At 43.2% G+C, this 15,261-nt stretch overlaps 1 protein-coding gene across 1 annotated transcript in view; it reads right to left on the bottom strand.

Annotated features, from left to right (window-relative positions):
• Positions 1 to 15,261, bottom strand: part of LOC143986714 (uncharacterized) — a 60,258-nt gene that overhangs the window by 25,421 nt on the left and 19,576 nt on the right. The window contains exons 3-4 of the mRNA XM_077485117.1: positions 5,922 to 6,168; positions 4,149 to 5,181 (exon numbers count right to left, since the gene is read on the bottom strand). Coding sequence (XP_077341243.1) covers positions 4,149 to 5,181; positions 5,922 to 6,168 — 1,280 coding nt within the window. The remainder of the gene's footprint in view (positions 1 to 4,148; positions 5,182 to 5,921; positions 6,169 to 15,261) is intronic.

Below are 15,261 nucleotides of genomic sequence, written 5' to 3'. Positions count from 1 at the left end.
CTGGTTTAAATTTAGATAGCAAAGACTTTAACACATTACACTTACCTCCCACAGGCCTTCCTGATAATACTTCTTGGATCGCTCCGTTCATATAGTTATCAACCTTATTTAATAGAATTTCTACTCTTAACCACTTCCCTACTGCCCTCCCGCAATGTACTGCAGGTGAGCAGCAGGTGTAGGCAAAGCTATGTACCCGTATGTCACAGTCTACTTCAAGGTTTATAGCCCAAGCATGTGCGCAATGTGCCCAGCACCCACTGTGAGTATACACCCCGGGAGCCTGTCAGCAAGTCCTGACCAATGATTCACGGCCGGGACTTGCTGATTGGCTGTGTACATTCACAGCTCAGAGCTCTGTGATGATAAACAACACAGAGCTCTGTACAGAGGGGCGATCTGTCAGTGATGGTGAAACTGAGAGATCTAGTAGTAAAAGCAGCATACCTTACACATAGTTAGGCACACATTTAACCCCTTTATTTGGGTACAGCATTGCATGACCGTGCAATTACCAGTTAAAGTAGCACTGTGCTAAATAGCAAAAATGGCCTAGTCATGAAGGGGGGAAAATGTTCCGAAGCTAAAGTGGTTAAAGCTGAACTTGAAGCAGATATAAAATAAGTTTTGTACAACTTTAAAGGTAAATGTAGCTAAATCTGTATGCAAATCAGTCCCTATGCACTAGCAAAACCACTTATTCTGGGAAGAAAGGAACAGAAAAATAAATCTGGCTCTATTGCAGTTACACATGCTGAAGAGCAAAAAACAGACAGGGGTAAAGAGCAAGCAAATTGTTGACTTATTGGTGTTGCTGCTCCTTCATTGTCCAATTAGAAAACTGCAGGCCAGAAGGTGCTAACCTCAAAAGACAATATGGTGCCACCCCTCCATCTTGCAGAGTTGTATGAATCCCAACAATGGTTGGACAAAACACAAATACTTTGGCAGACTAAATGGCTAGTTAACACTGAATCTCCTAACTCTATATCAGCTGCACAATTCTGTTGCACTCCACAAATGCCTCAATTACAGATTCCCTCCTGTGCCACACACACTCATAGGTTGGCCTGACAGCATCTAATTAAAGCGGAGTTCTAGCCGAAATATGACTTTTAAGATAAAAATACCCCTAGAATACTCATGCCTCGTGCAATGTAACAAAGGTATGCTGTAAACTATGCCCAGTTTTCTTTTTGTGCAGCATAGTTTTCTTACTTTGGGAAGTTCCTGCACAGTGCGGCCATCTCCAGTGTGGGCATCTGAAGCCACAGTGTCCTTCTTCCTGGATTCCGTGCATGCTGGCATCTTAGCATGCACCTGCCGATCTCGTGCATGTGCAGTGCAGTGCAATCTTGGTCATCTTGCCATGCCGACCAAGATTTTCCATAGATGTCAATGTTAAATGTTATAGAAGCAGTGCTATGCCAAGCTGACCAATATTTTTCATAGATGACAATGTTAAATGTTACTGGAGCTGTGCCATGCCAAGCTGACAAAGAATTTCTATAGACCCCAAAGTTAAATGTTACGGGAGCAGTGCCATACAAAGCTGACCAAGATCTTCCAGAAGCCAATGCAAAACCAGAAATGATGTACGGTGCCGCAGAGACTAAAGGAGGAAGTGAAATTAGATATAGGCATAAATCAGGTAAGTGAACAAAAAATAAAAATAAATTAACAATTCATTTTAAGGATGCACATTAGTACTGCATGGTGAGGAGTGAAAAATGTGGGTGGAACTCCGCTTTAAGACAATGTTGTTTCCAAAATAACCACTAAATGTATTAGACCCTACTAAAATAAGCCAAGTCCATAGTTATATCATCAGGGTCCTTGCATTGAATGCCTAGCAACATTAGGTTGAGTTAATGGGATAACATGCTGATTTAATTTGAGAACAGTTAGCCTTCCCCTTGACGCGGTAGATTTTTATTGTTCTAAAGTTTAAACACACAAATACGCGCTAGAAAAATGTACACGTCTTAGCAAACTACCTGATGTGTTTCTTGGCATGTGTCCTATATTGATAAGAGCTTTACGTTGCAGCATTACAGCCATGCTTACTTTCAATGGACCTATATGCGTCAGCATACTGTGAAATGACATAGCACTTTTTGACGCTTACAAAAAGTATAGAATTTTGAACATCCTAAACCCTGAGAAGTTTATATTTTAAAGTGTGTGTTTTAGCTAATATTTAATGTACAACTTGTTTTGAAAAAAAAAAATGATTTGTAGTTATCTTTTTAAAGGCAGTACATATTAATTGTTATAAAATTAAAATGTTCTTTAACTCTAGTGAGACTTTTTGTATGAATTTGATGCTAGGGAAATGCTGTCACCGGGAATGTGTATGTAGTTATCTTATGCAACCTAGTGGCCTTAGAGTACACATTGTGACATAATTTAATGAAATTAAATTGAAGTTAAAGAAGTATTAAACCCACAAGGTTTTTTTTGTTTAGCACATTGAGCAGAATAAAGATAATTCCAGTCAACTGTATAATAAAATTCTTACTCCAGCACTTGCAGTGTACAATTCCTTCCCGGAACTTACAGTCTTCACAAATAAGAGTTGACAGTGGACATTGCAGTCCGCACTTATGCCGCGTACACAAGACCGGACTTTTCGATGGACTAGGTCCGACAGACTTCCCGACTGACTTTTGGCGGAGTTCCGACTGACTTTACAAATGAACAGACTTGGCCACACACAATCACACCAAAGTCCGACGGATTTGAACGTGATGACGTACAACCGGACCAGAATAAGGAAGTTCATAGCCAGTAGCCAATTGCTGCCCTAGCGTTGTTTTTTGTCCGTCAGACTAGCATACGCACAACGGATTTCTTCATAGGAACTGGGTACGGCGTAGTTCCAGCCGAAAAATTTGAAATATGTTCTATTTCTAAAGTCCGTCAGATGGAGCCCACATACGATCGAACCTTTGCTGTTGAAAAGTCCATTCATGTGTACGCAGCATAAGTCTATTAGCTTGGAGAAGTGAGAGATAGGGAAGACCAGGAGAGTGCCTTGCCATTCTAGACTACAGTGCTGTGTGTTTCTAATGATGCAACTCTAGTACCTGAATGCAAGGATGGCTCCATAGGCTGCTGCAAGAGAAAGAAGCCACCCTGAAAAAGTAAACCTGGGGCAGCAGTTATGGCACCAGCTTAAATAGGAACATAGGCAAGGATTAAAATATACAGAAACTGCATACTCAGTAAGTGATTAAATCAACTGCTGGAAGTGCTTAAAACTGGGGGATTATTATCATTTGTAAGGCATTCAGACAGTGGCATTTTCATCAATGCAGGCGGGGGAAAAATGTGAGGAGTGAATTGCTTCTCTTTTTAGCTTACATAAACTGTAATGGACAAAATAATAACAAACTGTTGTAGGTAACAAGTGCACATACCTGCAGCTGCCTCCCCAACCTTCCTGTCATGGCCATTGTGATTCCTGATAGCGCTGAAGCCCACCTGTCTCTTCCTGCCTCTTAAAGTAGAACTATAAGCAACATTTTTTTTTCCGTTTTGGATGGAGTAAGGAAGGGTCATAACGCTAAGTATTCTTGATATGTCCAGGTCGTAACAGGAATTGGAATGGGAATCAGATTCAGTTTCCTTCAGATGACTTGGTGTAGTAACTTTAGAAGTGAACCCTTGAAGAGGATGAAGCTTTACTCTGTCCAGGAAGGTGTGATTATCACCTATCCCCAAGGCATTAAGCTCAGAAATCCTTCTGCCAGATGTAATGGCCAAAAGGAATGCAGTCTTTAAAGTCAAATTTTAGATGGAAGCCTGCTCCACAGGTGCAAAAGGATGAACAGTTAGAACCTCTAGGATTAAAGCGAGATCCCATTTTGGAAAAAAACGCCTAAGAAGTGAACAGGTTTTCAACACATGTTTGAGGATTGTAACAACGCCACCCATCTCGTATTAGGTGCTGCGGCTATTGCTGCTACCTGGACCTTTAGGGAACTCAGACCGAGACCTAGATCAAGCCTGGTCTGAAGGAACACCCAACACGTTGGAGGCAGAAGTAGAGACTGGGTTGAAATCTCTACCGGTAGCATAAGATAGGAATTTGTTACAGATTTGATATGACTTCTGGGGAACATCCTAGAGATTCAAACTTTCACCTCTCAATCTCCATACTCGAAGTTCCAGCTTTTGTGGGTTTGGATGAGTGAATTTGCCCTGTGTCAGAAGTTGGGGGAAGAGAGGGATTCTCATCGGAGGGCTCACGCTGAGGCGCATAGCTAGAGGAAACCAAGGCCTCTTGGGCCAATATGATAAGATTGTCAGCACATGTGCTGACTCCATCAGGAGTCTCAAGAGAAACCTTGATATGAGTTGACGAGGGGGTAAGGCATATGGCATGGCAAAATTCCATTGACATTACAGAGCATCCAATGCCTCTGCTTGGGGAGCTTGGCATTCTCTGGAGATGCAAATAGATCCACCTGAGGGCGTTCCCAGAAATTGATAATCTGCTGGAATATGTATGAGTGAAGAGCCCATTCATTGTTGTCCAGGAAGTGACAGGATATCCTCTTTCCTGTTTAGTCTGCCTGAAATATACATCACCTTGAGGTCTAAAAGGTTTCTCTCTGCCCAGAGCATTATCAGTTACACTTCTGCTAAGAGTGTTCTGCTGCTGGCGCCTCCTTGTTTTTGCAAATATCAGACTGCCGATCTGTTGTCCAAGCACAAGAGTACACTCTGACCTCTGACTTGAGACATCAAATAGGTCAGGGCTAGAAATGCTCCTCTCATTTCCAGCATGTTTGATACTAGCCCTCCAGTGGCCTAACTTCTCCTCAGAGGGCTCCCCAACCTGTCTGCTGGAGTCGGACATAATTATGGTGCAAGAAAGATGGGACCCAATTGGCGAGACTTGGAGAGGTTTACTAGGTTTGTCCACCAGCGAAAACTTGATCGCATGATCGTTGTCAGCAGGATTTTCTGTGAGAGATGTTATTTCTTCTACTGTGCCAAGAAACACATCTAGAAGTATCTCAGATGCCAGAGCAGCCATGTAACTAGCGGTATGCATGAGGACATCATGCCTATGAGGCTCAAGCATTGTGAGGCTGTCAAATGTGAACTCCACATGATCCTGTGCATCCTCTGAATGACTTTTGCTTTCGAGGGTGGTAATGATACTGTACCCTGTAGAGGGTTGAACATCACCACCAAGTAAATCGTGTATTGTGTTGAAGTTAGTTGGCTTTTATCTTAGGTTATAAGCCATTGCACTTCTGTTACAGATTAGAATAGTATCCCTCTGTGAGAGATGAGCTGGTTCAGGTTGCTTGCCAAGAGAAGGATGTCATCTAAATAGTGGTATACTCTCAGCCCTTTCTCTCTCAGGAGATTACATCTTGAAGCTCTCTATGCAATTTTTTTTTTTTTGGTTGAACTAGATGAACTTGTGTGTTTTTTCAACCTGACTAACTATGTAACTATGTAATGTATTGATTGAGCTTTTTTATCTATCACAGCTCTCCCTCGCAGGTTTTCTTTTGCACCAGGAACAGGTGGAATAAAAACCTGCGTATCGTTCCAAGAAGGGAACTGGAGTGATGTTACAAATTGCATCAATGCCCATGCTTTTTTGTGGGGAATGTTGGAATTTCAGTTTTCTTAAAGGACCTTTGAGGAGGCTGATGAGAGAAAGTCCAGAAATGCCCATATTGGATTGTGGATAGGACCCAAGGGTCCCAACATCGCATTTCCAAGACTGGCACAAAATGCTCAAATCTGGCTCCCATTGGGAGTGTCTGTGCCAACCTTGCATCAAAAGGGCATTGTTCCTTCTTTTCGGTGGGCAGGCAGAGCCTTATTTTTCCTAGAGTCTAAGAAAGATGGCTGGATGCCCTTCCCGGTTTTCCTGGTATCTCTGCTCTGACGAGAATGCCTGAAGTCTCTAGATCTTGATTGTTTTCTGAAGAAAACAGAATCCTCCATAGGAAGCGTTATGTTCTTAGCTAGGCAAACAACCGCCACATCTACAACTGCCATTGAGTCTAAAGAATGTGTATCCAGTTCAGTAAATGGATACAGCTTGCTAAATTGACCTAATGAGAACTTTTTGTCTGTCTTCTTCCATTCATCTTCAATTACCTCTTTAATCTCGCTCATTAAGGGAAAAACCACCTGCTTTTGAGAACAGAAAAGTATCATCTTGAGTTCTTGGGCGGTTCCTCCGGATCTTCCCATGCAATAGCATTTTTATCTGCCTGAATAAAAGGCTGTACAAGGGAAAAACAAAATCCGGAAGGTTCTGAGTCCTCAGAAATCATCAGAAGCATCCTCCTGTGGTGAATCTCTGGCTGTACAGTCTAAAGGAGGAAGAGGAGTGCTGGCTGTTGAAGGTCCTGGATCCATTTCTGGGACCTGAGACGTCTGCGCTGGGGGCTGAGTGGGAAGCATTGCTGCTAATTCAGTAAAAGAATCCTTCATGGTTTTCCTAAGTAAGTTCACAACCTGTTGACTTTCGAGTTTGCGGTCTGCCGCATAATCTCTGAAGCAGTCCTTACAAACCAATTTGCAGGAAGTGGAGTAGAACCGCATGCCCAGCATCTCTTTCTTGCTGAATGAGCAGGAGGAGGGGGAGAATTGTAAAATCTTTGTGACCTCTCAGAACATCTGTGCCGTATAGAATATGCCCTATGTTCTGGGCTGTAATCACAGGGGTTGTCACAATGCCTAGAGGATTTTCTGGACCTCTTTGAGTGAACAGGGCTGGAACAAGAAAAGTTCTGTTACCACTTGTCCAGTGCACTCGTTTTCAATACTTACACAAATGTGGTCCCATTCCTAATAGAAACTTGAGCATCTTGACTATGAGGTGAATGACTCATGGCAGATCGAGCAAGAGGATCAGCAGGTGACTCTGACTGCCAGTACCCCTGAACTTAGCACTCCAGATACCACTCAGGACACCAATATGCAACAGTGATGTAGTAAAGAAAGTCCGAATGGCTGCACTCAAATGTAGTCACCTTTATTAATCCATATAAAATGACAGTCCATACAGCAAATAGATGGCAAAATATATAGCACAGCTAACACATTTCACACCTTCCCTGCTTCTTAGTCAAAGCTAAAATAGTAAGATAAAACACAGGTATGTATACTTAAACATATTTAATTGACTCAGATGCATTTAGCTCAAAAGAACCCATGTATAGCTAATAGAACACAAATGAAGGTAATTAATCCCGTTCAAAGAACAGGACCATCCATTTATTCTCTTATTGTGAAAAGGCCTTGAACCTAATTTAAAACCTAAACAATCTAAAAACAAGAGATAAAAAACAAAAAACAAATATGTATTCATTATAGTAGCATATGTATCAGAGCAAACGTATCTAGCCTTACAAATGTGTGTATTAAACATGCATACATGTGGTACAAACAGCCTACATACCTATATCTATTCATATACAAAGATCATGTTTCTTCCCCTTAAAAAACACAAATGTCTAAACAAATTCTCTGGTACACATACCACTAAAAACGAGCACAAGAAGAGACACAGCATATGTAAAGAGATGATAATAACACATACTACAAATATCACATCCTTGACTGCTTAGCCTATAGCAACATCATATGTTATTAAAATCAGGGATCAGAAAAAGACGCTCTCATCATTCATAATAATGGGTAATGTCCCATTCTTTCACTGTTTCTGGTATTTCAACTAAAGATCCAAAAAACGTCCTTCTTACATAGTATCCTGAATTTGTCCCTACTTCTTTTTGGTAGCAAAACTTCATACACTATATAAATAGGCCAGACACATCTTTAGCATTATACTCATTCCAATGTTTTGCCACATTGATTGAATGATTTTTTTCAATGTCATATAGATGGTCATGAAGTCGGTCCCTCAATCTGCGAGTCGGTCCACCCACATATTGAATCGAACATAACTTGCAGGTAATTATGTATATTAAATATCTGGTATTACAATTAATAAATGAGGACATTTAAACTGCTTATTGGTTGGGGCAGAATGGATTGTATCCCCTCTTCTTAAATGAGGGCAACAAGTACATCCATTCATGCCACACCAAAAAGATCCCTTGAATTGTAACCAATGAGAAGGGTTTTTTTTTTTGCTGGTATACAAACGAAGAGAGTTCTACATAAAGTAGGGGGCTATACGGGAAACTGTTTTTACTCCCTTTGATAAAAATCTGTGCATAGATAGGGTTATTATATAAAAACAGTAAATATTTTTGAATGGTATTCTTAAATTTCCCAAATTCAGCACTAAAGGAAGTGGAGGACACAGGGATATTTGTACTTTGGAAAGTCCTTTTCCTATCTTGTAACAAATTACCCTGTGAAGTATTACTACAGTAGCAATATTAATAGTTCTGCTGAGAATGGACCTAGAAAAACCCCTATCCTCAAAGCGTTGCCTCATGCCCTCTGTTTCTATTTTAAAATCATTGAAAGCATCATTGCTACAAATCTGTTTGAGCCTTAAAAATTGCCCCACAGGTGTGCTTTTTATGGTGTGTCTAGGATGGCCCGAACGAGCCCTTAATAATAAATGTCCTTTATAACTTAGATAATACTCTCTCCTCTTCACCTGTTAAAGTAACATCTAGTAATTCAATAAATTTGAAATCCATATGTCCTGTAAAGTATAGATTGAAATTATTATCATTTATATATGTGAGCCAATCCTAAGCCACCCACCTTACAAGAAATAATAAAAAGCAGGTGGTCTATGTAGCGACAAAAGAACTTAATATCTGAATGATGGGGTATCACACAGATGCTGCAGCATGGAAGTAAGTATAGATGATTGTTATTTTTTTTTGTCCCATACTTCTCCTTTAAAGCTGGCCATTAGAGATGACTTTAGTGTTGTGTCAGAACATTAAATCAGACTAGACATTAGCTATTTGGACACTTTGGAAGCAGCGGATGCCCATCCTTACCAACCACTGACCTCATCCGGTCCATTCAAATGGGCAGGAAATGTAGCGAGTTACAGTATTGCCTAAATATGACCACACACCCGTATTTGGACAATGATGTCACCACTATCTCAGTTGTCAATAGTGGCCAACCACTAGGGTCGCCCAGCTCATTCATTTTAATTCCCAAGAATCCCTGGCCATCTAAGCAAATGGGCAGGGAAGGGAAATTTACATTATTTGCTAAACATGCCCAAATACCAAATATGGCCATGGGAGCCAATAACGTCACCACTATCTGTATCAGTTAGTTTATACAACCGAAAACAGCTTGAGGAGCTGATATTCGGCTAGTGTTACAGTCAGGCATGTGTGGTGGAGTCAGTGGCGATGGGTATCATGATTGATGATGGATTTACAACGAGGGACTTTTTTTTGGAGATTTTTATTTTTTTTTACTATAGGACTTGTCCACAGTTTGGGTGTCTTTATTTCTGGGGTTTCATCATTTTTTTTTTTGTGACTGAGTTGGGGTACTATGCATGTGTTTATGTGTATTTAAAGATTGTTATGCTATAAGGTATTACATACAGTATATCACAAATGTGAGTACACCCCTCCAATTTTTGTAAATATTTCACTATATCTTTTCATGTGACAACACTGAAGAAATGACACTTTACTCACTTTAAACCGTTGACAACAAAAGTGAGTACACTCCTAAGTGAAAATGTCCAAATTGGGCCCAATTAGCCATTTTCCCTCCCTGGTTTCATGTGACTCGTTAGTGTTACAAGGTCTCAGGTGTGAATGGGGAGCAGGTGTGTTAAATTCGGTGTTATCGCTCTCACTCTCCCATACTGGTCACTGGAAGTTCAACATGTTCATGGCAAAGAACTCTCTGCCAGGATCTGAAAAAAATTATTTTTGCTCTACATAAAGATGGCCTAGGCTATTAGAATATTGCCAAGACCATGAAACTAAGCTGCAGCACGGTGGCCAAGACCATACAGAGGTTTAACAGGACAGGTTCCACTCAGAACAGGCCTTGCCATGGTCAACCAAAGAAGTTGAGCGCACGTGCTCAGCGTCATATCCAGAGGTTGTCTTTGGGAAATAGACATATGAGTGCTGCCAGCATTGCTGCAGAGTTTGGGGGGGTGGGGTCAGCCTGTCAGTGCTCAGACCATACGCCGCATACTGCATCAAATTGGTCTGCATGGCTGTCATCTAAAGATGATGCACAAGAAAGCCCACAAACAGTTTGCTGATGTCAAGCAGACTAAGCACATGGATTACTGGAACCATGCCTGTCTGATGAGACCAAGATAAATGTATTTGGTTCAGATGGTGTCAAGCGTTTGTGGTGGCAACCAGGTGAGGAGTACAAAGACTAATGTGTCTTGCCTATAGTAAAGCACGGTGGTGGGAGTGTCATGGTCTGGGGCTGCATGAGTGCTGCCGGCACTGGAGAACTACAGTTCATTGAGGGAACCATGATTGCCAACATGTACTGTGACATACTAAAGCAGAGCATGATCCCCTCCTTTTAGAGACTGGGCCACAGGGCAGTATTCCAGGATGTTAATGACCCCAAACACACCTCCAAGACGACCACTGCCTTACTAAAGAAGCTGAGGGTAAAGGTGATGGACTGTATGTCAAAGGTGGTAGCCACGGCGCACACCTGCTGCTACTTATACTACCGTATATACTCGAGTATAGGCCGACCCGAATATAAGTCGAGGCCCCCAATTTACCCCCAAAAAACTGGGAAACTTATTGACTCGTGTATAAGCCGAGGGTGAGACATGCCTGTCCATCCCTGTGTGTCCGTCCATCCCTGTGTGTCCGTCCATCCCTGTGTGTGTGTCCGTCCATCCCTGTGTGTGTGTGTCCGTCCATCCCTGTGTGTGTGTGTGTCCGTCCATCCCTGTGTGTGTGTCCGTCCATCCCTGTGTGTGTGTGTCCGTCCATCCCTGTGTGTGTGTCCATCCATCCCTGTGTGTGTGTCCATCCATCCCTGTGTGTGTGTCCATCCATGCCTGTGTGTGTGTCCATCCATGCCTGTGTGTGTGTCCATCCATGCCTGTGTGTGTGTGTCCATCCATGCCTGTGTGTGTGTGTCCATCCATGCCTGTGTGTGTGTGTCCATCCATGCCTGTGTGTGTGTCCGTGTAGCCGTGTGTGTCCGTGCAGCCGTGTGTGTCCGTGCAGCCGTGTGTGTCCGTGCAGCCTTGTGTGTCCGTGCAGCCTTGTGTGTCCGTGCAGCCTTGTGTGTCCGTGCAGCCTTGTGTGTCCAGCCTACCTGTGTCCCGAGCCTCCGTCCCGTCCCGAGCTTCCGTCCCGTCCCGAGCCGAGCCTCCGTTCCGTCCCGTCCCGAGCCTCCGTCCTCCTGCCATGCCAGGATCGCCGCTCTTCGTCGGCGCCTCGGTGGCCATTCCACTGTTCAAAAAGCCCCGCCTCCGTCTGTGATAGGCGGAACACTCAATTTCCCAGCAGTCTGTGTTCCGCCTATCACGGACATCCTCTCATCCTCGTCCGTAGTATGAGGATGAGCGGATGTCCGTGATAGGCGGACCACTGACTGCTGGGAAATTGAGTGTTCCGCCTATCACAGACGGAGGCGCGGCTTTTGAATAGTAGAATGGCCGCCGTCTGTCTGCTCGACACGCTGATCGAGCAGGCAGACGGCGATGACTCGAGTATAAGCCGAGGGGGGCACTTTCAGCCTCAAAAAAGAGGCTGAAAATCTCGGCTTATACTCGAGTATATACGGTAATTACAAGTATTCGCTAATCAATTTGTTATATGTGTACCCAATTTTGTGTGAATATGTGAAAAAATAAAAAATGTGACATAAAGATATATACGTGATGAGATCTTGCGCGAAAAATGTGGAAATATGAAAATATTCTGATAACCAATAAAGTCACTAACAATATGAAAATATTCTGATAACCAATTACAAGTATTCGCTAATCAATTTGTTATATGTGTTATTTTTTCACATATTTTTTCACATATTTTTTCACATATTCACACAAAATTGGGTACACATATAACAAATTGATTAGCGAATACTTGTAATTAGTATAAGTAGCAGCAGGTGTGCGCCGTGACTACCACCTTTGACATACAATTACGCTATTCACCTTTTGGGTGATTTAAAAAGGTAGTGGCAGCCCTTGTTTTTCACCACTAGGGTATCTGTTTGGTATTTTGCATTTATATTTTTTATATTTTTATTTTTAATTTATTTTATTTCATTTTCATTTCATTTTATCTCACTTTAATTATTCTTTACTTCACTGTGTTTTGGGTGTTCACTTATAAGTGTATTTTTACTTATATATCTAGGGTCCATAGCGCACCTTTACCCCTTCGTTTCTCTTTTCAAAGGTGATGGACTGGCCAAGCATGTCTCCAGATCTAAACCCTATTGAGCATCTGTGGGGCATGCTCAAATGGAAGATGGAGGAGCGCAAGCTCTCTAACATCCACCAGCCATGATATCCTCATGGAGGAGTTGAAGAGGACTCCAGTGACAACCTGTGAAGCTCTGGTGAACTCCATGCTCAGGAGGGTTAAGGCAGTGCTGGAAAATAATGGTGGCCACAGAGAATATTGACACTTTGGGCCCAATCTGGACATTTTCACTTAGGGGTGTACTCACTTTTGTTGCCAGCGGTTTAGACATTAATGGCTGTGTGTTGAGTTATTTTGAGGGGACAGCAAATTTACACTGTTATGCCACATACACACGATCAAACAATCCGGTGGAAAAGTCCGGCAGGCTCAAGTCAGCTGGACAATCCGCCCGTGTGTAGGCTCCGGCGGACTTTTTTTACCCAAAAGTCCAGCGGACTAAGATTGGAGTTTTGCACATCAATCCGTCCGCCGGACTCGCATTTCGGCAGACAGTACGGCCTTGTGTGTGCCAGTCCGCCGTACTTTTGAAATGAACAGACTTTTCCCGCCCGGAGAAAAGTCCGCTCATTTTGAGCGCGGCTCCAGGTAGCCGGGACCAGCGAAGGAAGCGTTGCTGGCCCCGTCACCTGGCATGGACTTAAAGGGGAATCCCTACGCTGAAAAAACGGCGTGGGGGTCCCCCCCTAGGTCCATATCAGACCCTTATCCGAGCACGCTACCCGGCCAGCCAGGAAAGGGGGTGGGGATGAGCGAGCACCCTTCCCTGGAGCCGTACCAGGCCGCGTGCCCTCAACATGGGGGGTGCCTTGGGGAAGGGGGGGCTGCGCAAGCCCCCCCCACCCCAAAGCACCTTGTCCCCATGTTGATGAGGACAAGGGCCTCAACCCTGGCCGTTGGTTGTCGGGTCTGCGGGCGGGGGGCATTTCGGAATCCGTGAACCCCCTTTAATAAGGGGGCCCCCGGATACCGGCCCCCCACCCTATGTGAATGAGTATGGGGTACAATGTACCCCTACCCATTCACCTGTGAAAAAAAAAAAAAACACAACACACAAGGGTTAAAATAGTTTATTGCACAGCTCCGGGGGTCTTCTTCCATCTTTGGGGGTCTTCCAGCCGGCCTCCTCCACTATCTTCTGCTAGCTCTTTTATTAGCGGAGGAGCCCGGCTTTCTTCTTCACCGCTGCCCTCTTCTTCCGACTTCGGGGGTCTTGTCCTCCTCTTCGGGGGTCTTGTCCCCCTCTTCGGTTCTTCTTGCTGGGCCACCGCTCCTTCTTCTAGCTCTTTTACAAGCGGTGGCCCGGTCTTCTGTCGCCGCTGTTGCCGTCTTCTGTTCTTCTCTTCTGGAGATGTTGCCTCGCGCTGTCTCCGGTCACTATGACAGGACACGCGGCATGCAGCGACTTATATAGGGGCATCACTGGATGATGTCCCCGCCAATTATGATGTCACAGTCCCAGAGGATGCATCCATGTGAGAGCTAACAAGCTCATTGACTATTTATACACAGACACTAATTGCGATTTAAAAAGGCACAAATGTGGCAAATTAACATGAATAGCCATTTTAACCTATGTGTGCCACCTTCTGTGTCTGTACCAAGGCTAAACATTCCAGGGTATGTAAACTTTTGATCAGGGACATTTGGGTGATTTCTGTTATCATTATGATTTTAAAAGGAGCCCAAAAAAATAATATATATTTGATAATAAATGGCTTCATGTGATCACTATCCTTGAATAAAAGACATTTATTTTGGTATGATTAGTCATATTTTCAATATAAATGTCAAAATTTCACAATTTCTCCCAGGGTATGTATACCTATATATATATATATATATATATATATATATATATATATATATATATATATATATATATATATATATATACATATATACATATATACATACATACATACATACATACATACATACATACATATTGCCAAAAGTATTGTGACGCCTGCCTTTAAACGCACATGAACTTTAAAGGCATCCCAGTCTTAGTCTGTAGGGTTCAATATTGCGTTGGCCCACCCGTTGCAGCTATAGCAGCTTCAACTCTTCTGGGAAGGCTGTCCACAAGGTTTAGGAGGGTGTCTATGGGAATGTTTGACCATTCTTCCTGAAGCGCATTTGTGAGGTCAAGCACTGATGTTGCATGAGAAAGCCTCGCTCGCAGTCTCAGCTCTAATTCATCCCAAAGGTGTTCTATCGGGTTGAGGTCAGGACTCTTTGCAGGCCAGTCAAGTTCCTCCACCTCAAACTTGCTCATCCATGTCTTTATGGACCTTGCTTTGTGCATTGATGCACAGTCATGTTGGAACAGGAAGAGGCCATCCTCAAACTGTTCCCACAAAATTGGGAGCATGAAATTGTCCAAAATGTCTTGGTATGCTGACACCTTAAGTGTTCTCTTCAATGTGAACGTGAAAAACGACCCCACACCAATAATTCCCCCTTCACCAAACTTTACACTTGGCACAAAGCAGTCAGGCAAGTACCGTTCTTCTGGCAACTGCCAAACCCAGACACATCCATTGGATTGCCAGACAGAGAAGCATGATTTGTCACTCCAGAGAACACGTCTTCACTGCTCTAGAGTCCAGTGGTGGCATTCTTTACACCACTGCATCCAACGCTTTGCATTACACATGGTGATGCAAGGCTTGGATGCAGCTGCTCAGCCATGGAAACCCATTCCATGAAACTCTTTACACACTGTTGTTGTGCTAATCCGAAGGCCAAGTTTGAAGGTCTGTAGCTATTGACTCTTGAGACAGTTGGCGACTTCTGTGCACTGTGCGCTTTAGCATGCACTGACCCCGCTCTATCATTTTACATGGCCTACCACTTCATGGCTGAGTTGCTG

This window comes from Lithobates pipiens, unplaced genomic scaffold (genome assembly GCF_037356315.1).
Source record: "Lithobates pipiens isolate NorthernLeopardFrog02 unplaced genomic scaffold, aLitPip1_a1.2 Scaffold_18, whole genome shotgun sequence".
In the NCBI taxonomy this organism is placed as follows: Eukaryota; Metazoa; Chordata; class Amphibia; order Anura; family Ranidae; genus Lithobates; species Lithobates pipiens.
This window is presented reverse-complemented; position numbering and strand designations above follow the sequence as displayed.